The sequence below is a fragment of the Hyalella azteca genome, unplaced genomic scaffold (assembly GCF_000764305.2).
Source record: "Hyalella azteca isolate HAZT.00-mixed unplaced genomic scaffold, Hazt_2.0.2 contig6661, whole genome shotgun sequence".
Classification (NCBI taxonomy): domain Eukaryota; kingdom Metazoa; phylum Arthropoda; class Malacostraca; order Amphipoda; family Hyalellidae; genus Hyalella; species Hyalella azteca.
Genome location: NW_025936815.1, coordinates 449009 through 470031, shown reverse-complemented (window position 1 = coordinate 470031; position 21023 = coordinate 449009). Strand labels below are relative to the sequence as shown.

Here is a 21023-nt window from a genome sequence, read left to right as displayed (position 1 = left end):
AATTTGCCTATGAGACAGCGATATATGATGAGTGAGGAAGGTTCTAGAGATGACAGAAATGTCTCGCTCTTGGTTATTCTTTGAGTCATTTGAGTTTGAGGCAAAAGTCTCAACATTTTTGCCAGTAAAAAATGTATTTAATCTGCCGAGACAATTTATAAACTCTCTACTATGTAATCCACCGAGTATCATGCACTGTTTGCATATAAACAGTAAAAAACCGTCTCACCGGCGTTCTAGAAACCGGTTGCCAAGTGAAATAAACCGATTCGTCGTTTTGTTTTCAGATAAACGGGTTTTCAGTGTTAAATAAGAATAAAAATAGCATGTTTTTTCACGTGCCGGCCAGTCACTGAATCGCCGAAAATACCGTTCAACGGTGATTTTACGAACAGTGTTAAACGGCGATTTAACGGTTCAACGGTGATTTTCATAATAGGCTTGTTTAACGGCATTGACAATTGCTGGCTTAAAATCCAAGTGCAAGGAAGGTGTTGAATGAATTTGAAAATGCTCTCATGCCACAATCATTGATTATTGAACACTAACGTAAAAAACATTCCATATATAATTGGTTTTCAAATAGTCCTAATATTCAAGTAAGGGAAGATTTAGGTCCTTGATAAGATATCTCACCTCAACGCGTGGTTCCTAAGCTGCTTGGACTGCTGCACCTCCGGTAGAGGAACGCCTCTGAAGGACATGAACGACTCCTGCACGTCGGGATGTGTCTCGAACAACCTGCCAACCGGAAACATTTTTATTTTTTTGATTTAAGCATTGAAAACATTACTGCAGTGTTTACCAAGCAAAAAAGGCTAAAAAATACAATTAAGCAACGATCTTGACGAGATTCAGGTATCCGCGCAATGCACTTCAATTAAGTTAAATTGCTCATGTGAATTCGAAGAGATGCCATTTTATACAGAGGAACTCGAAAATGGATATAATTAAATAAAACGGAACAGACAAGTGCCTCCTTTCTCAACGGGTTGAAAACGTGTTTCAGAATTTCTAGCGAATTTTTTTTGGGCCAAAAAATTCTTTAAGGTTTGTAATTAACGGAGAGCGTCTACAAAACCCGGCAGCAGAGTCGCGAAACTCCATTATTTCTTACAGGATAATTACAACTTGTAGTTCGAGTTTTATGACATAGTATACTTTTGTTTTTTATACACGAGATAAAAATACTAATGCATCCTTGGCATCATTGGGGATTATCATTGTGCGTTATTAATGTATGGTACACACATATAAAGAACAAATTCCATGGCCACATTATTTACGAGAAGTTTGGAACAAATTTATAACAAAATATTCGATGCCATGAACTTACACAGTTGTAAAATTACACTTCTTAAACTAGTATTGAAATCGGAACACTGGATAACAATAATGTTTTAGTTGAAATCTTTAAGACTGCTATTTTTTCCGATGAGAAAACAAATAAGTGATCGAACAACGCACCTCTTGATATTAAATGGAAAATTATTGAACGATATAATTATTTCTTCGCCGTCTGAAATTATTTTATTTTTATTTTATTATTTTATTTCGCCGTCTGAAATTATTTTATTAATTATTATTATAATTATTTCCTCGGTCTCAGCTAATCATGCGTGTTTTTATTGTAGCATATTTGGAAAAGTATGATTAATTCAAAGCGTGAGTGGAGTAATTCTTATAAAAGAAGCATCAATAGCAGGAGTATTAACATGTATTAGATATGAAATAAACTTCAAATTGATGGGATGCTGGTTTGTCTTAATACCGATGGCTGTCAAGAACAATAAAGTGGCAAATTCTATTAATTCGGTCGAAATTTGTAAAATATTTTTTATCTCTATACTTTTAAAATTTTGTTAGCATAACATTTAAATATAGAATTTATTTGTAGATAATAAATGTTGAAGGGAGGTATTCGTCAATAATTCGAAGAAAAACGCAAAAATTTTTGAGACTTGAACTTTCTTTTCCGTGTCAGGAATAACTGACATTTTATCGTTCTTCGTTCATACAAATGTAAAAAAAAACGAGATTAAGTTTATAGGTTAAATTAGGACCTGTATTAATGTGTATCAGAGAGGATTTCTCGCCGTGTTTAACGAGCTTTGGATTAAAGCCAGGAGGTCACGCGCTGACAAATGAGAAAATTTCAAGGCAAATCCCAATGATAACAGCAAGCTGTTAGACCTTCAACATTTACATTTCAACCACGTCTGGCACCTGGAAACTGAAAGGCCTTATTAAAGGTGCCACTAGGCCTTATTAAATAATGTAAAATTTACATCCATGGTAAAATTGAGTGAACGGTAACGATCAGTAAAGTGTCAGGAGAATTCTTCGTGCGGTTTATTTCTCTGGTAGCAGATGCCCTAACTATAAAGAAGGAGCGTTTGTCTCACTAATTATCGAGAAATATCAACCCAACCCATTTAATATCCTCGAAATTAAAAATGAATATTTTTGATGCATACTCGGGACAATCAAAATTAATTTAAAATTCAAGAATTTTAAATCAAAGGAAATGATACAAAAACTTCTCCGTATCCTTTTAGAATAAAATGTTTTCTGAGTACAGCTTCACCGTCAATTGAAAAATTTAAGAATGCAAGTACAATCCATTATTAAACCTAAATTCCGATAAAATCACAAGCAAATTAAGAGAGGCCGGTTTGCTCAGACTGTGATCTTATTACTGAATCCCAAATTCACTTTTACTGAAGCTGATTATTTCCAACGCTTTTTTACTTATATCTGCAATGAGCGGATTTTAATGAATTGGAACCAAGAAGCAGCACTATTCTTCTGATCAACGCTCGTAATTCTGCAGTGGACGAAAACGTAATCTGAGCGAATATGTGGACTCTCAAACTTGTAGAGCATCATGTTTCTATAAAAAATTCATTTGATTAAAGGATTAGGCATCAAACACATAAAAATTTAATTCCTAATTGTAGGTACGGATCAAATTTTGGAACTTCTTTCTTCTCTCATAATAGTTTAAAAAATTATTGTTGCGTAAATGTTATGTGACAAAATGTTTCCTCAAAGTAAGTAACAGTTACGTCAAAAATATTTTTTGGAAAGATATGGGCAACAATGCTACCTAATGTTCTCTAAGTGAAGGTAAAGTCTGAGCGCACTGAGTTTTAAGGAGAACGCAGTAAGCTCGACAACAAGACACTCAAACACACTTATGCAAATGACGTCGTACATGAGTGGATAAGCAGCTAGATGATGAGTCTGGCTATGCAAAAAGAGTAACCCAAGATAAGGTTTCAAGGATGAACCAAATATGAAATGTCCACACACTGGAAATGTCCACAAAAAATATGACTCAGCACTCACTGCAGTGAGTGACAGAGAGCGCATTTTCTCGTCGACGTAAACGTGAAGTCACGGAAGGACAGACAGACGGACGGACAGACGGACATGGCGAGTACTATAGTACATTTTTCCCATAAATGAGAAAATGCGCTAAAAAGAAACGTCCACACTCTACTAGCCACACGCGGGGAGCATATGTTCTCTGACAGGTCGTTTGGGCGCATCCTCCAGCGAGTTGAGCAAGCCTCATCTTGTGGCGTTTGATGGCCATGAAGCTCACATTCTAAGCCTTGCTCAGCTCCCTTGTGGAAATGTCGCGAGTTGTCACCAGTAGCAGCTTGCAATTCCTCATGATGAAATTCTCTGTGCTGTGTCATGGTTCGAGGTCGTGCTCTCTGAAAAGTTACATTGGTGCAACTTACTTAGCGAATAACTAAATATCCGTAATTCTGCTGCTGAAGATCTATGTGAGCTACCTTACAAGCAGATGAAAATACGACACAACATACTAAAGACTGCATTGTTAACAGTAAACTTTTACCACTGCCTCTTCGCAGCCTTTTTAGTCCTCTTCACAAGCCTCTCAAAAGTCCTTTTCATCACGAGTCATTTCTCTTCACAGCCCTCTTGTTAAATTAGCCCCCTTCACAGTTTGTATTTACCATGTAATAGCATTTCCCACTCTGCCATCATGGATTGCTTTCTTGGTAACTTCTTTCCTTGCAACAACGCTTGATTTATTGAGTAAATGCAATTTTCTCATATCTTTCTTACGATTTATCTTTTCAACTTAAATAAATTGGTTTAATTTTATGTCCTATAATAATGAACTGCCACCTTCATTTCGTTTCCCGCTTACAAAGTTCTCTATTCTTTTCTCCGCTGCACCAGCTCAGTTAAATTTAATTTCCTTCCCTAACGATACTTTTACTTTCCCCTTTACAAATGAACATCTAAATCCTACCTTACTGTAACAATCCCCCGTCCCGCCTCTCTTAATTATTGCTCCTACGATGAGATTAATGCCCTGTCGCGGCTAAAAATTTCCTCTTATTTCCTAGTAAATGGCCGCTCAAGAAGTTTATGCCAATAAATCATACACGGCATGTGTTAGTGCATGCATGCTTGACATCTGAACGCAGGTAATAAAAAAATATAACTCAGTACTCACTGCAGTGAGTGACAGAGAGCGCATTTTCTCGTCGACGAAAACTTGAGGTCACGGACGGACAGTCGGACAGACAGACAGACAGACAGACGGACATGGTGAGCACAATAGTGCATTTTTTCCATAAATGAGAAAATGTGCTAAAAGTAAAAAAATTACTGTATGATTAAATGTAGAATGTAAAAAATTACATTCTAACGGAATTCTTATTTAGTTGACAAGATGATGTTGATTCACGTGAACTCATTTAAGACAATTTTGAATTCAACATAGGGGAAGTTGATTTATCAACTTCGAAATACAACGTTCACGATCAAACCTTACTTGAACAGATCCTCTATTATTATAAAATAGAAAATTCAGCGTAGTCGTTGAATATTAGGCCATATTTGGTCGATTAGGCCTATAATAATAGCCTCGTTAAATTTTCACAGCTAGCTGTTGGTTTCAAACCCAAACTCACTGCTGCTTAGTTGCCTATCTTCCCAACAGGGCACCAATAGCTCCACTGGTCACCTATAGCTCCACTCAACAAAATCTACGGATGCATTACTCCCATTCAACACCTTCACCGCTCTTAAATCGGTTTCGCTCAGCCGAGATTACGCTCTAAACTTACCCGCAATTAGTAGAATCAAATCTTCACACGTCATTAACTTTCATACAACTGCATCTCCACACGTCATTTACTTCCCTTTCAGCCAAATCATCATTAGACATTCATGTACGTACAGCTCAACTTCTTCACGTTCGTCACTAATGCACCACCAGTCAAGTCATCACAAGTCATCTCTTACTTCCATTCAGCAAAATTGCATCACATAATTTCCATCGAATCATTGCTCAGACCCACTCGTTAAAATTCAATCATAGGGAGTCAACAACAAATTTACCGCAAATTGATGAGATATCATCAGTGTATTCAAGAGGCCAAATAACCTCAGTTCAGCGAGAGCGAGCTCTAATTTTAGATAATTAATTGCTTGGTCTAATGACAGTTTTATTAGTGCGTCCAAAGTACAAAAATCAAATTGAATTTGACCACACAAGCACCTGCGGAGGATATTCGAAGTTGAACGGCCACCGATGAAGACCCGCTCTCACTTCTTATTCCTACGACTCTCAACGAAATGACATCTTACAAACCCTCAGATTATCTTACTACCTTTATAGCAAAAATGTAATCTTAAAACCTCCATAGACATAGCATTATCTTAACGCCTTCATGACACAATATATTAACGTCTTTATGACACAAAATTATATTAAAACCGTCATAGGTACTATATCTTGAAACCTTCATGGACAAAATATTATCTTAACGCATTCATGACATATTATCTTAAAACCTTCATAGGTACAATATTATCTTAACACCTACATGACACAATATTATCTTAATACCTACATGACACAACATTATCATGAAACCTTCATAGGTACTATACTATCTTAACGCCTGCATGACACAACATTATCTTAAAACCTACATGATTCAAGATTAGCTTAACGCCTTCATGACACAACATTATCTTAAAATCTCCATAGGCACAACATTATCTTAAAACCTTCATGGCTACGACAGTTTCTCAATGCCAATCATTGCCTTAACATCATCTTATAATAGCTTGCCCCCGCGTTATCTTGATACCTTCGTGACATCCGCATTAACTTAACAAGGATTGGTCTTCAAATTATTTTAAACATAATTGGCCTTACAAATTATCTTAACAACTTCATGACAAACAATTTTTTAAGGATACTTGGACTTCAAATTATCTTAAAATGTACTTGGCCACACAAATGATCTTAACAACATCATGACAATGAAATTTTTTTATTTTCTAAGGATACCATCATGGTCTTCACAACACCCACGCCATTCTTCGTCTATAGTCCTTCCTAATCCTCTCAATAGCAACAAGGTTCTCCTAATCTTCTTACATGACCGCTAGGGTGGAGCGAAAAACATTTTTTCTGGAAATTCGCTATCCGACTAGGATTTTCTTATGTGGACTCGTGTCAAATGGATTCACTTCAAAGGATTTTCTAAACAAACAATTTCAAAAGTTGCTGCAACGCAATATGTTAAAAACGTAAATTTCAGCGTAATTTTGAATTTAATGTTCAGTTCTTAAAAGTTAACCTGGATCATAGAAGTGATACTGTCAAATAAAAATGTATTAATAAATTTTGAATATATAAACAAATTATGACGCAATTCGATTGATGCTTAGAGGTTTTTCGATCCTCAAGCGAGTGTTGACCGATGCATCAGTCTCTGCCACAACTTACCCCCACACCACAGCTTGAACAAAGGATTTTGTTTTCGTCTTTGTCCCTGCGGGAAGATTATTTTATCGGACTCTATTAATTGTAATATATAAATGTTATTTAGTGCATTTATTCCACATTCATTTTGTTTAATGCCTGTCATTAATTATTTCGCAGCAGATTTTATTGTACTCTCTTGTAATATTTAAAAGTTATTTAGTGCATTTAATCAACGTTCATTTTGTTTAATGCCTATCACTAAATATTTCGCAGCAGATTGAGATAATATTTCTATTCGATCATGCCAATAAAATCTAAACTCGTAAAACCGCTGGTTATGGCGGGTACCGATAACAGGTCATGATGTTGACAGTTAATTGTCTGTTGAATCTTGCAAAATTGGAGAAAAAAATGTTGTTCCTTACGAGATCATTCTAATCCTTCACCATGTGGAGATCCTTCTTGCACCATCCTCCCTAATCCCTCATTATTCCCCTCCTGCGAGACTCCCACCTTATCTCTCATCCCCTCCCCTCCTACGTTCAAATCCCCAGGGCCAACATCTTCTTCCCACTCGAAGTCGTTAGGCAAGCAAGCACCAGCGGCAAGAAATTTATTCTTGCAGTTTCCTATCATCAATCGTGGCGAGACTTTGATCTCATGACAAGGTTGCCTCTCACCTTACTTTTCAACAAGTTCTAATTATTCTGACAAGTTTTTTCTCATTAATTAAATAAACAAGACAAAAAACGAAAAAAAATTTATTGAGTACCGCTGATGTAAATAATTGTATGTATAATAAATTAACTTCGCGCATATTATAAGTTATGTTTAAGCTCAAAAATCAGAAAGAATATCTAATACTAAACAATTACGTGAGTCACTTTGAAATAAAATTCGGTCTCAATTTAAACCGGCACAGGAAATTTTCAGGAATTAAGAAATTATTGATTCGCGTTTCATTCTATTCAGTGGATCACTCAACTATAATCAATGGCTAATAATATAAGTGATAAAACTGATAAAAATAAGAATATAAAACAAAAAATAGAATAAAACAACAACAAGTGATAACTTGTTAAGTATATACTGTATCTACATGATCTACTGATCTCTGATTAAAGAAATAAAGCTAAACATGCAGGTTGAAAAAAAACTATTATTTTCTATGGTGATTTTTTTCTGCTCGTGAACCGCTCAAACTGATGGGAGAATCGGATAAGAACTATTGGCATCGAATGAACGTCATTTTCATTAAAAATATACAGTGATTCATCAAGTAGCCTTGACGGGAGTTGAAAACAAAGATATTACGATCAAGTTTCTGCACAGCTGAATTCAGTGAATGCGCAAAAAAAGTTTCCATCCGCAATTCGCGAAGCACACTGTGCAAAAATGTATTCATATACGGTGAAATGTTAGCTTTGAACTACAAAAGTATACCCGTACCTTAAATAGCAAAAATAATAGGCCAATAACGCAGGCAAGTTAACCCTTGGAATGAATTTAATAAGCCAAATTGATAATTATTTATATAAAGATTCATATTTTTCACATCAATTTTTAAATTCGAGTGAACGCAGGGTTAGACAAAGCCACATGAAGGCTAAAAATACTACGCACCGTTATCTATTCAATACCCTGAGCGTAGAAGGTAGAGCAAATTTGAAAGCCTCAGTATATCAATGTACGAATCTCATTGAATTTTAAACAAGATATCCCTTAACTGAGGGGGCTGGTGCTCAGCCAGTAAAAATCGCTTTTCGGACAAAGAGAAGTTAAAAAGCTGCCTTATGACTTACTTTTAATGCAATCGAAATATAAATAACTGTTGTTGGCTTCTTGCTGCCTTGTGAATTTAAATGTCACAAGTTCAAGGCTAAAATGAGAAAAGTCAAACATGAGAGCGATTATTGAAAACGAGATGAGCTTCATGAATATATTCATTAAATATTATTGTTTTAAAATGTTGGAGAGCATTTTCTTTAGTTATTGACTGTATTTCCTGAATAATAATTAAATTAGTTCTAAATAAATATGTTATTCAATAACACTATTGCGGCCGCGATAGCTAAGTCTTCTACATGCATAATAGATCTTCGACGCAAACCGTGCCACTAGAAATAACAATTTTCGTGAAATGACTGAAATGAATTGAGAAAGAGTCAATATTATTTTTGGCACTTAACGCCACGTATAAAAAGAGAAGCTGACAAACGACTGTACGAAATTCGTCAAAGTATTTGCAACAATTAGATCATCGAACTAATATATCGCGATTTTTGGAGCCTTTATGAGATTTTGCTCTGAAAATACGAAAACCATATTGCCTGGACCTTCATCTAGAGAATTGATGCCAGATTTATTTTCGTTAAGAAAATGAATCGAATCCATTTGATTTTCTTTTGCAGGAAAGTTCGCACACAAATGCCAACTTTTCGAAACTCATAAACTTTCGCCTCGAGCTCCCATTTCATTTCTTTATGCCACAAATCAGCGAACTTTTAACGGCTGTGTCACGTACTATTTTTCTCTACCAGGACGATTATGTTCTATGTTCAAGAATTTAATTAAAAAAATTCTGCTATAAAACAAATAATTACACAGCCACAGTATTTTTGGCCTAATTTCTTCATAGGTAGCATGATGAGAAAGCCATTGATTGAAGAGTTTCTCTGAAATAATAATTCAATAACTTTAATTATACTAACTGTATGAAAAATGACTGCAAATAGCAATTAGAGCCCGACTGTGTTTAACAAATATTCTTTGTTAGGTGACGCTAAAATTTCTTGACATCAAGCAAGACGGTTCATTTTACATGGAGTCTCGAGGTCCACCTTGAGATTTGTGGGCCAATTATTGAACAACGCTTCCCGTGTAAGCCCTGCCATGAATTGCTGGCTGTTGCTCTGGTACATAGCAAAACAACAGAAAATTGAAGCTCAATAATACAAGGCTGCAGTATTTTCTTAAAATTCCATGGCACTATTTTCCAACAGGACCACCATAGAACTGTTGAGGGCTCCAGCAGCAGAAATCGTAAGCGATTTTCAGTGAGCCGAAGGCCTATGAATGTTCAGGGATCGATGGATGGGCCGATGGCCGAGCGTTGCTGATGCCATTCAAAAGCCATCAAACGCACTGATCCGTTTCCGTTTAATTATAACAGCAAACTTGTCCGAGCGAAGACAATTGAACTATTTATGTTATTCAATCGTTGCTAATTATTAGAACGAATGAAAATGTACTGATCGCTTTAATTTATTTTAGCGAGTTGTTGGAGCATATTAAATTCGACGAGCCGTCTAAATTCATTGTAGCAAATTATTTGAACAAGGTAAATTAGAAAGAGACATTTTAATAAATTGTGGCAAGTTTTTAGAGCAAGGTAAATTATACGAGGACAAAAACTATTATGACGGGATAATTATTCTGTGAAATAAATGCCTCAGAAATTGCTGCACCAATGAATGATTTCCAAAGCTTTCATTTCTGCATACTTTCACGTGAAGCACTAAACATTAGAAATTATTTGTTATCATTTACACTGTATATATTATGCGGGCTAAATGTGAAGGTACACTGGTACGAAATCAAAAGCATTCGCATTTTCAAAAGTGTTTCCGAATTCAATTTTCCTAGACAATCATCCTCGTTCTCAAGTTCTCTCATGCTTATACCCGCAACATTTGCGTAGTTAATTCCCTAACAAAATTTAAAGGCGTACGCGACCCTGCATTAGGGCAGTCTAGACTCAGAACGCACGTAAATCAGCTTCTCTATATATATTTATGATACTCTCTGCTCAATACGCATGGGTAAAGCAGGTTATTTGTCGCATATACTCACCTATACTCATTTCCTCCCTAGGGACTCCCAGGATGCTGTATATGTCCGCTTCGGACTGCAGGGTTCGAAGGGCAGCCTCTGGGCAGCTTAATTGTTATCTCGGAATGACAGGGCTCGGCCAACCCTTGTCATACTCTCAGGCGACTATAAAGTCGGACTGGAGATTCTTACCAGAAACTGATTTCGATCGGGTGGCCGAGCAGACCCAGATTAACTTTGCGCCGCGTGTAGTGACTATTCGGGCGAAGCCTAGCTAGGCGGTCCCCGAATTTTGTTGGGGTAGTTCTACATTAAATTAAATTAATGTTGTTTCAAGCTTTCTCAGTGTTAGGAGCCTAGACTTATTTTATCCAATGCTCAATCGGCCGAAATTTACATGCTAACAGCCAGGACTTGATTACACCGCACCCACTGCTGGCTCCTTGTGTAATTGCTTCTTCGGCTTCCAACTCGGACACAGTTGGAGGATTGGGAGGCCGGTATTGTTGATGACAAGCCGACAGCGGCAATTAAGAACTTCCCTCCTGGCAGGTATCCAATTTAGTCGTGATTAATGAGTTTCCCTGTGAAACTTGCATTTTAAATTGCATTAAATAAGAAATGCACATTTCAAATGGAGGATGATGATATTATTATATTTCAGATCGATCTAAAAAAAAGTACATTGGTAAAGCAAAATTTTCATCAATTTGTTTCTAAGAGTTTTATTAAAGGTCTTCGGCAGTATAGTTTCTTTTAGTTCAACAGTACACAATTTAAGCAATAAATCATTTACTTTGATATAAATGATTTGTTGTAAGATATTACTAGGGCTGATTTGGATCGCACCAATTAAGAAATAAGAATAGTTTGGCGTAAGAAGTCTTCACGTTCATATTTCATACCTAGCTCCTAAGGCATATTTAAGCTGCTGGTGAGAAATGAACTGCTAGCCAAACTTGGGACTATAAAAAACGGGATTAAATGTTTCAACAACAGTGCCACTTTGAGATGTGTTTGATGTTGCATACACCAAGCGTGTTGATGATGATTGCACTGAACACAGATGGTACAGAAATACCCCAACTCGGTAAATAGAATAAATAAATAAATAAATAAATAGTTAGATTTATACGTTAGGGGAAGGTCATCAAAGTCAGATTTATGAAATGAGTATAAGCAAATTGTCTGGGCAAAGTAGCATAGGCGCCAGTGCTAATTTTTTTCCGCTGCATTAATCAATATAACGGAGAGGTAGCTCGCTGCCAAGTATATAAAATTATATGAACTTCTAATTCTGAGAAGGTAAATGGATTGTTTAACTCTTTGAAAAGATTATAGTGAATGAACATAAAAAACAAATATGACTTTTGGATTAAATTTTTTGAATTTAACAATAACTTGTATAATGTAAGTTTCACTGAAAAAAGATCGAAGATTTCTAGCGGATCATGAACGAGCTTGCAATATTATTATTGATTGTTAAAATATCAATTTAATTTGTTGTCAGCAATGGCTAGAAAAGATCAGATCAGTACTCTATACAGTGAGAGACAGAGAGCGCATTTTCTCTGAAAACGTGAAGTCACGGAGGGACGGACGGACATGACTGGAGCATTAGCGCATTCATAGCACATTTTCTCATTTATGAAAAAAATTCACTATTGTGCTCGCCATATCCGCCTGTCTGTCCGTCCGTGACTTCATGTTTTCGTCGACGAGAAAATGCGCTCTCTGTCACTCACTGCAGTGAGTACTGAGTTATTTTTTTTTATTAATGAGAAAATGCGCTGAAAAGGGATTTGGCGTTGAGTCAAATTTTAATTACCAAAGTGATGATTAAATCTCCTAACAAATAAACAGCCAATGTCTGCATCAGCAAATAATGCACACAGCTTGTGGAAAATTTGAACTCTCAGGCAAAGCAATCCATGGAGTCCTACGCACAGGAGTGCTGCAGACAGCGCCCAACACAAGCAATCTCGAACGCTCTTTTCATGAGCCGATGCCATTAAATTCCCATAGCGGGCCATCAATAGAGCATTAAAGCCTTCCCCCTCCATTCGTTCTCATGAAAAATCTGTTAGGCGCAGCTAAAAATCTAAACTTTTTCAAAAATAGGAATAACACGAACCAAAATTTTCGAAGTGCTTATTATCAACCAATTTAAATTTATTTATTTTTTCAGACATCATCAAGCTCATATTTTTATTGACAGGGAACGCAATTCTGATACAGTATAATAATATCCCGACAAATATCCGTCTTGATTACTTTCCTACTCCAAAGTTTGCTTCTTAGTTACGTTAAAGTTACCGTCCTGCCGCTTGCTACATTCACCGAGCCCCAACTACGTATCATAAGCTTTACACGCGCGTATTAGTTAATAAAATACCTCGCCCAGCCACTAGCTACACTTACAGTATATCATACCTTGCGTAGAACAAAACCGTGACTTTGTTTCACTTCAGAATATAATTCTTATCTGTCAAAACTAGGTGCTCACCAGATATATTCTTTGACGCTCTTATAGTGCAGAGATTCCGCAGCAAATGTGACGCTCGCCGGCAAAGCTTTTAGAATTTTTTTTGGTAATTCAAGCCTGCACGAGATATGCTGTGGTAGCTTTCGGCACCCCGGTGAACTTGCGTTTTCCGAAATTCGGAAGGGTTTCGCCTTCACTTGCCTTTTTAGTCGAATATAAAATATTTCTTTCTAAAATGGCCAATGTGGAAACGCATGAAAATAACTTAAAAAAATTCATAATTTTTTTATAATTCATAAATTCTCCCCTCCCTACCATAATTTTCATCGGTTCACTCTTTGTCTATGAAGAAATTAACTCCAATAAGGCAGGGCCTCGGTAAAGTTATTCCATATCATGTCTGTATATCAGTAATTACTCACGGATGTTTTATTATTCCTATTTTCCAGCCTTTCAGTAAACTGCACTCTAGAATGCGATAGCACTTAAAACTTTTTAGTTTTCAGGTTACAACTTGTAATTATAAATAAACTTTATATAAATTGTTTCTATATAAACTTTATTTTAATATTCGTTAAAAAACTCATTTAATGAGCCGCACGTGGCCAGACCGTCTTTGTGTTCTCATTATGAATGTAGATTATTTGCTCTCCTTTGTTGGAATCTTTTTCGTTGCTCGCATCGAGCTTTGTTTCATGCGCAAATAATCACATTTGTCTTTAATCTTGATCAAAATTACGATTTGACTCTTTGTAAGTGAAAGAAGAAAATGCGTGGGTTGACTGCAAGTCGTTCGTTGGATGAATATAATTCAAAATATTTCTGATCCTAAAGAAGCTTGGAGCTTCTTTAGAGAAGAGGAAGCTTGGTTGACTCGATTTGCACCATTTCCATTATCATTCAAGTTTAGAGAGCAATCTTACAAATGTCGCGAGAATATAAGTTCTGATAATATAATTCCCAAGTTACCCTTACCGACGTTGTTATTATTTTTCTCGAAGTACATCTATACCTACTATAGATTTTTTCTTTCTTTAATAAAAAAATATAAATGTATAATCTTTTACATGGAAATTAGTTAAATCACCGTGCCGAATAAAATTATTTGCTCGATGTTCAAAGGTTGATAGCGAAGCAGCGACCTTCAAGTCTGTTACTCCAAATATCAACAAGTTTGTGTTTACAATATGTAGCACTATAGGTCCCTTGTCTCTTTCATGATTGGCATTGCATTTAGTTGACTAATTCTTATCTTTTGCCCAAGATATGATACGCAGTAGTAATTTTTTGAAGGTTCCGCGTTAATCATTGTCAACTTAATTTAATTTTATGACTAAAATATTTTTTTCTTGCGCTCAACATATGTATATGGAATGATATTTAGTTCAAGCAAACGACCAAATGTCATGACAATCTCGTAATTGCTTGAAAACTCACGGCTCATAACTGAACAACGTAAATCTCACAGCAGTCGGCAATTTCGGCCCCAAGTTTTTTAGGTGTTTTTTGAAGTCGGCAAGCACAGCTCGGCACGACATAATTGCAAAAAGGCCCTTCAGTCATCCGTCCCCGTCTCATGTGTGGTGGCCAACGTCTCATAAATTAGTCGGTACCATTTATAAATTGTCGAGACGGCCTTTCACCACATTACAGTTGCTACGACCTTTTCCTACCAATACTACACTTCGAGCGTGACTGTCAAAAAAATTGCTACATATTGCTGAAATGTAACGTTGCCTAAGTGCTAGAAGAATTTATTTTGTTTATAGTCCTACCTGGTAGAATTTTAAACTAATTTCACATCACGAAAGAGGACTGACTTATAAACCGAAAGTTCAGAATTTTCCTAAGCAGTAGCCACGTGACATAAAGAAAACAATTTATAGTTTATTTCAAAGTTCAACATAAAACAGAGTGTCTTTTTACACCGATAATAATTAGTATTTAATTATTACGCACAAAATTTTATATGACGAAAGATAATGAGGCAGCACTCGTTCTTTGTAGTGATGACAATCATTTAAGTAATTATTCCTAAGAATCCACTTACAAAATGTAAATAAATACACGTTGTTATTATTTGGTTCAGCAATTGCTTAGAAAAAGTAATTTGCTACTTGATTCATGGCATTTGTTGTAAATAGATATTGAAATATTTAAGTATGATATTTCCAAGATTACTGGTTTCTGATGGCCTCTAATGGGTATATACTTCAATAAAAATTACTTCTTGATGAATTATCCCATTAATTATGAATTTACTTGCATATTTAAAAATTTTCGTCGAGAATATTATATAAATTGACAGAATAACTCGAATTAATGTGGCAATTAGGTAAAGATCAACGTATTCTCTCCCGCATGGTAAATTCAGGAAATTCCAGTTCACTATAATTAAAGCGCAGAGTTCCATCCATTTTAACTTCTACTGTTATGCTAGAAATAAGACGATAATTATTAGGAGTGAATTAAACGAATTATCACGTTCGGCTTGTATAATATTCTACAAATACAGAAGCATCCAGACGTTGATTGTTCCCCTGAACATTTCGAGCTCCTAATCTGGATTTATTGAGTTGGAAACAATACAATTAAAATCTTAATTAGGCATTGAGTAATTACTTATAGCGGTGCTAGCGTTTTAAAAGGCTGTAGGCCTGTTGCCATTCTTAAAATCGCAGAATATTCGCAGCTTGTTGAAGTCTCAAGCACCCAACTCACTGCCCCAATTTCGCTTTGCTTAACCGCCCGGCCTCCAGCCTCGCCGTTTGACCAGAAACTGTCGCAGGTAGCTGGGATCGAACCCGCACCTCGCTACTCTAATCCTGGTACTCTGAATTTCAACCACTGGGCCACCCGTCCCTCATAATTAAGGAAAATCCTCATAAGTAAAAAAAACTATCAAATCTGGTCTATAAATTTTACTAAGAAAATGGATGAAATGATGTATGTCCCAAGGACCGAATAGTCAATTTGGACTGAAAACTTTATCATAGACATTGTCACTTATTCATCAATATATGTAACTAATCAGCTGCGGTACGATTTTATTCTGTCGTCTTTATGTTCCTTTTTCATTAAAATATTATTTATATATATACGAATAAATAGCCCGGAATCGTTTTGATCATCCAATTTCAACAAATTTTCTGAACTTGGTAATGAATTGTTGATTACCTCCAGGGACTTATCGAGGAATAATAACTTTGAGTGAATGTGATATTAAAGCTAATAAAATGTTTTCAAATTTGTGTGAGAGATGAGCATGAAGTCGTCTGCCAAGATTTGCCAAGCCTCTCAGTTTTTGGAGGTAAATTAGAATTTTTTCCCTTTCTAGTTCACCAGGAGACGAAAATTTGCATTGAAGATTACACAAAATACTCTCAATATTGAATGACTTACAAGTGGATTATCTAGATAAAGAATTTCATTCCAGTTTCGCGATATCAAAATATTATTGAGAAAGCGTAAAAAAGTTTATGTGATTACATATATATTGTTATTTAGGAAACTCTGAGAATAAACGAACAACATTTTTTTGATTCTCGAAATTTCGAAATTCCTGCCACTCATTCTTTCCCAGAACTACATCAATATTACATTAAAAATAACTTTATGCATTTTAAAGTGCGAGGTCAAATCTCAGTCTCAGTGATATTATGTTAAGAGAGCCCGGGACGCTACGAACAAGACATCATGTTAATGAGGGGAAACTTAATTTGCCCTCAGGAATACTTGGCACGTGTGCAGCGCTTGTTTACCAGAGCTTCTTTATTAGCTCGAATTTCCTGCTGAAGTAGAAAACACGTAAAATACTAAAGAAAAAATGCCTCAGTCAAGTAAACATGTACAGAGAAATTCTAGCAAATAGTGACATAAGAACGAGAATAAAAATCTGATTAAATGATTGTGTTGAGAGAAACAAAAATTTATACAAGACGTTCCAGGAATTTTTAAAATGTACGAATGTCGCTCGAGTCTTGGGTTTTTTTCGATCAAATTTCAATCGAAAAAACGTGCCTGGAGTTGGCACTTTCTTTTGATATAGTTAATTATACTTTTATTACACGGGTTTTGTTATAAATAATCGTTCCCTCGCAAATCTTCGTAATTGCGTTTATAAAAACTGAAATGTCTCACTTAAAATAAATCTAATATTAATTTAGAAAATCGCAATAGTTTAGTAAATGACAATTTACCATAAAAATGAGTCAATAGACCGCATACCTTTTTTTCTGTATGGGAAAATTTCGGACAGGTAATAATTTTGTCCACAAGCAGGTATTTCGAAGGGGACGACTAAGGCTGTCAGACCGTTATCCTATGCCACCTCTCGAGGACATCCCATGGATTCCTTATAAAGGCTATCAAAAGATGTCGGCAACGAGTAAAAACTGCCGACATCATTTGAAAGAAAATATTAAATTCCAGATGAACATAATGAATTGATGCCTTAAGCCCGACCCGCATTAGCATTCGCGTTATGAGTTGCGTGCTCTTGCAACCATTGCGGATATATTTCATGAGATGAAAATTATTTTTTCATTGGTGACAATTCATTTTTATTTGTTATAAATTTTGGAGAATATAAACTATACACAATGTAATGATTTAGCTCGGTATGTTAAAATTATGTTTACTTTGAAGCCAAGTTTCTCTGATTCTATTTGACAGGATGAAGTTAATTTAGATTTTAGAATATGGTAAAATATCCGCATCGTTTTTAATCACATTTGCGTCATATGGAAATATTATTAGTGAATCGGTTTATTATGACTAAGCCTAATACAAGAGAAATATTGCTTATGCCCACAGCTCGATCTTGGAAATTGTACCGAATCTCCCCAAACCGCAATCTGTGTTTGCAGCTTTATCGACTTCGCTCAGTAGCTTCAAAACAACAACAATCTTCTCGTTACGTAGCTTCAGAAGAACGTCATAAGCAAAGGGATGCGTAGCCTCAAATTTAAGATGAAATCAAACCTCAAATCTGAAGTGAAATCACATCACAAGTTACGGGTGAAAGCGAACCCTGAGTCTCGATTGAAGTCATAACACAAATCTCGGTTGAAATCAACGTTTCTTTGATTTGGGAAAAATAAAAGGTGAGATTCAGATGCAAGTCCTTATTAATATTCTAAATCAAACTCAGCCTGAATCAAAACTTGTATTCAATTTTCAATCAAAACTTGAAAATATTGAAAAAGGACTTCGTTCGTTAGTTTTCAAATGTTGAAATAGGACTTCGTTCAATTTATTTCCGTGATGGCTAGTCTGCGTGGCCGGCACGAAATTACGGAGACCTTCACGACTCTCTTTTTGATGGTTTTGCAATCTAGAAATAATATCGCACTTGAAACTGCCATTTATACGTGAAGTTGTTTGGAGACATTTGGAGTGTTACGAGAATATAACCCGAATCGAGTGACATATGAAGGGAAACAGAATTTCCACGTAAAGAAATCCGGCAGATTTTTTATTAATTCACAGTTTAAAATAAATATGAGTTGGAACAGAAATTCTCAAAGAACCGATGATAAATTTCTGATACTTTTTTTAGCCTTTGAGCTACCATAATTTGAAAAACTGTCAGCAGCTACTAATGTTTTTTGCAACTATATAAGTGAATATTTGTATATTTACGATCATCAAAAAAATTTAATTGACGTCAATGCAATCTGAAATTCGAGAAAAAATGAAAACTTGCATGAATGCCGAAATTTTAATCCTTAATCGCTAGAAATTGGAAGTTATAACACGCGCGGCAATTTCTAAAACTTCTATGAAAAAATACTCCTTCGAAACCGCGAAAGATTATCGAATTTAACTGCTTATAAATAATTTATATTATATTTAATTCTGTGGAATTCAAACCTAGTGATTCATTTGCTAGAAACTAACATAAATAAAGTTTATTCGATGAAATTAGCACTGAAACCAGCGATACCTATTAACGTTAAGCTCGGGCACCAGAAAAACATACCCAAAAACAGTATAGCACCTTTGCAGCAAAACACTAAACGGCAAAACTAAAACGGTACCACATTTGAGGCCAAAAGAAAAAATTCAAGTATCGCATCCAAAAAGTGCTACCGAGTGGGATAAAGTTATGAATATATTATGTTGTAGAATTTTCCTCAATTATATATATTATGGCAAAAAACGATCCTGCAATCAACGAGTTTCACTAACTCATAATTAGATATAACTTTTTACGCGCGTTCCATAAATTTCCATCGATAATTACATTGTCTGGAGACATTGAGCAAAAAACTCAAGCAAACTTTCGAACATAAATATCGACTCTGAAATTTATGCGGCATATTCCAAGATTATTAACAATCAAATGTGGTTTTGAAACTTCAGTCTGTAAGGAACACTTGGTATCCCAATGGCCTGCTAAACATGTCCGCATTTGCTGAACAATTGAATATGTCTCCACTGAATTGATGAATATGTCCCCCACTCACCCGATAAACTTGTCCCCCACTCACCCGAAGAACATATCCCCCACTCACCAGCTGAGCATGACCACCCCCACTCTGGCGACGGAGGTCTCCACGTCCTGCCACGTGTCGCGTATCAATGTCTTCTCTTGGTCGGTGAGATCGTCCGGCTTTTGCCCCAAAATTTCTTCCCTGTCAAATTTCTTGACGTTTTTTCCCTCAGAAGCGGAAGCTCGGTCAGAGTCTGCGTCTTTTGCTCCTGAGTCTTGGTTATTTGGAGCGTCTTTACTGTGTGCGCCACCCATGGTGGGCAGGGTAAATGAAGGCGTTTTATCAGTAATTGTTTGAACTGAAAATTGCTAAGAGCTATCTAGGCATTTTACTTTCCAAACTCAATGTATGGTTGTTGTCATTTGGGGAATTAGATTAGCAGGATTCAATATATTAAAAAAGGGTTAATTTTCATAATAAAATTAGTTTTTTATTATATTGAAATTTCAAAAACTAAATGCTATTAATGTTATAATTGAGAATATTTGATAAATAAAATCAGTACATTGATAAAATGTACAAAGCTCAAAACTAAATTCATAGGTATTCATGGAAAGTTAAGTGCTTGAACTCCATTGACATTTATGTGCAGAAATTTCGAAAAATTTCCTTTACAATCTGTGTGAATGACTGAAGATGTTTTTGAAGTATTTTGAGGAGCATAAAAATTAATCAGTAATAGGGATTTAGATTTAAACATTCGACCGACAGTTTATCACCATAGGTCCTTCATTTCTCAGGAATCCTTCGCGAAATTTTATATGCACCAATGACGTTTACTTTTCGTGAATTTTATCACTTAAATTCTTCTTTTAGTTCGGCCAGTGGAGCGGATGGTATAAGTAACCTTCCCTCTTCATTACTTGACACTTTAATGTCTTGATGTGAATTTCACTTAATTGATCAGTCGATAATTGTATCAGATCAATAATAACTTATCGCACTAATATGTCAATCATGTATGATATCGTTCATAATTTTTCAATAAGTTACATTTCGTTCCATAATAAACCACAGGGAGAATTATTTTTATCACTTCCAAAATGTGAGCTGTAAATAAGACTCAAACGTTGGCTCTGGAATAAAGTTCCACTCTTGATATCCTTCACATCAGCAATTAATTAAGTGTTCACACATGAATAGTTATTAGCTCATCAGAAACTGAATGCTGATATGCTGGAATTTTTAAACTATGCGAAGTTACAGAAATTCACATAAATACTAGTCTACATTTAATTTCACATAAATAAATCCTGTAAAATGAAAGACGAACAAGAGAATGGGAGTGTTTCGAAATTATTTCGCACTTTTTATAGGTATTAATTACTTCGGTAATCTAAAACCGAAAATCTTCACTGATTCCCTAATTTTTTTTCTAGTTGTATTAACTCATATTATTAAGAATCAATTGATCATATTAACTATCACGAAAGAAAAA

At 35.5% G+C, this 21023-nt stretch overlaps 1 protein-coding gene across 1 annotated transcript in view; it reads right to left on the bottom strand.

Moving 5' to 3' along the window:
* Window positions 1-19839, bottom strand: part of LOC108679324 — a 34390-nt gene extending 14551 nt beyond the window's left edge. The window contains exons 1-2 of the mRNA XM_047880941.1: window positions 19607-19839; window positions 637-741 (exon numbers count right to left, since the gene is read on the bottom strand). Of these exons, the coding sequence (XP_047736897.1) occupies window positions 637-741; window positions 19607-19839 (338 nt within the window). The remainder of the gene's footprint in view (window positions 1-636; window positions 742-19606) is intronic.
* Between the last annotated feature and the right edge of the window lie 1184 nt (window positions 19840-21023).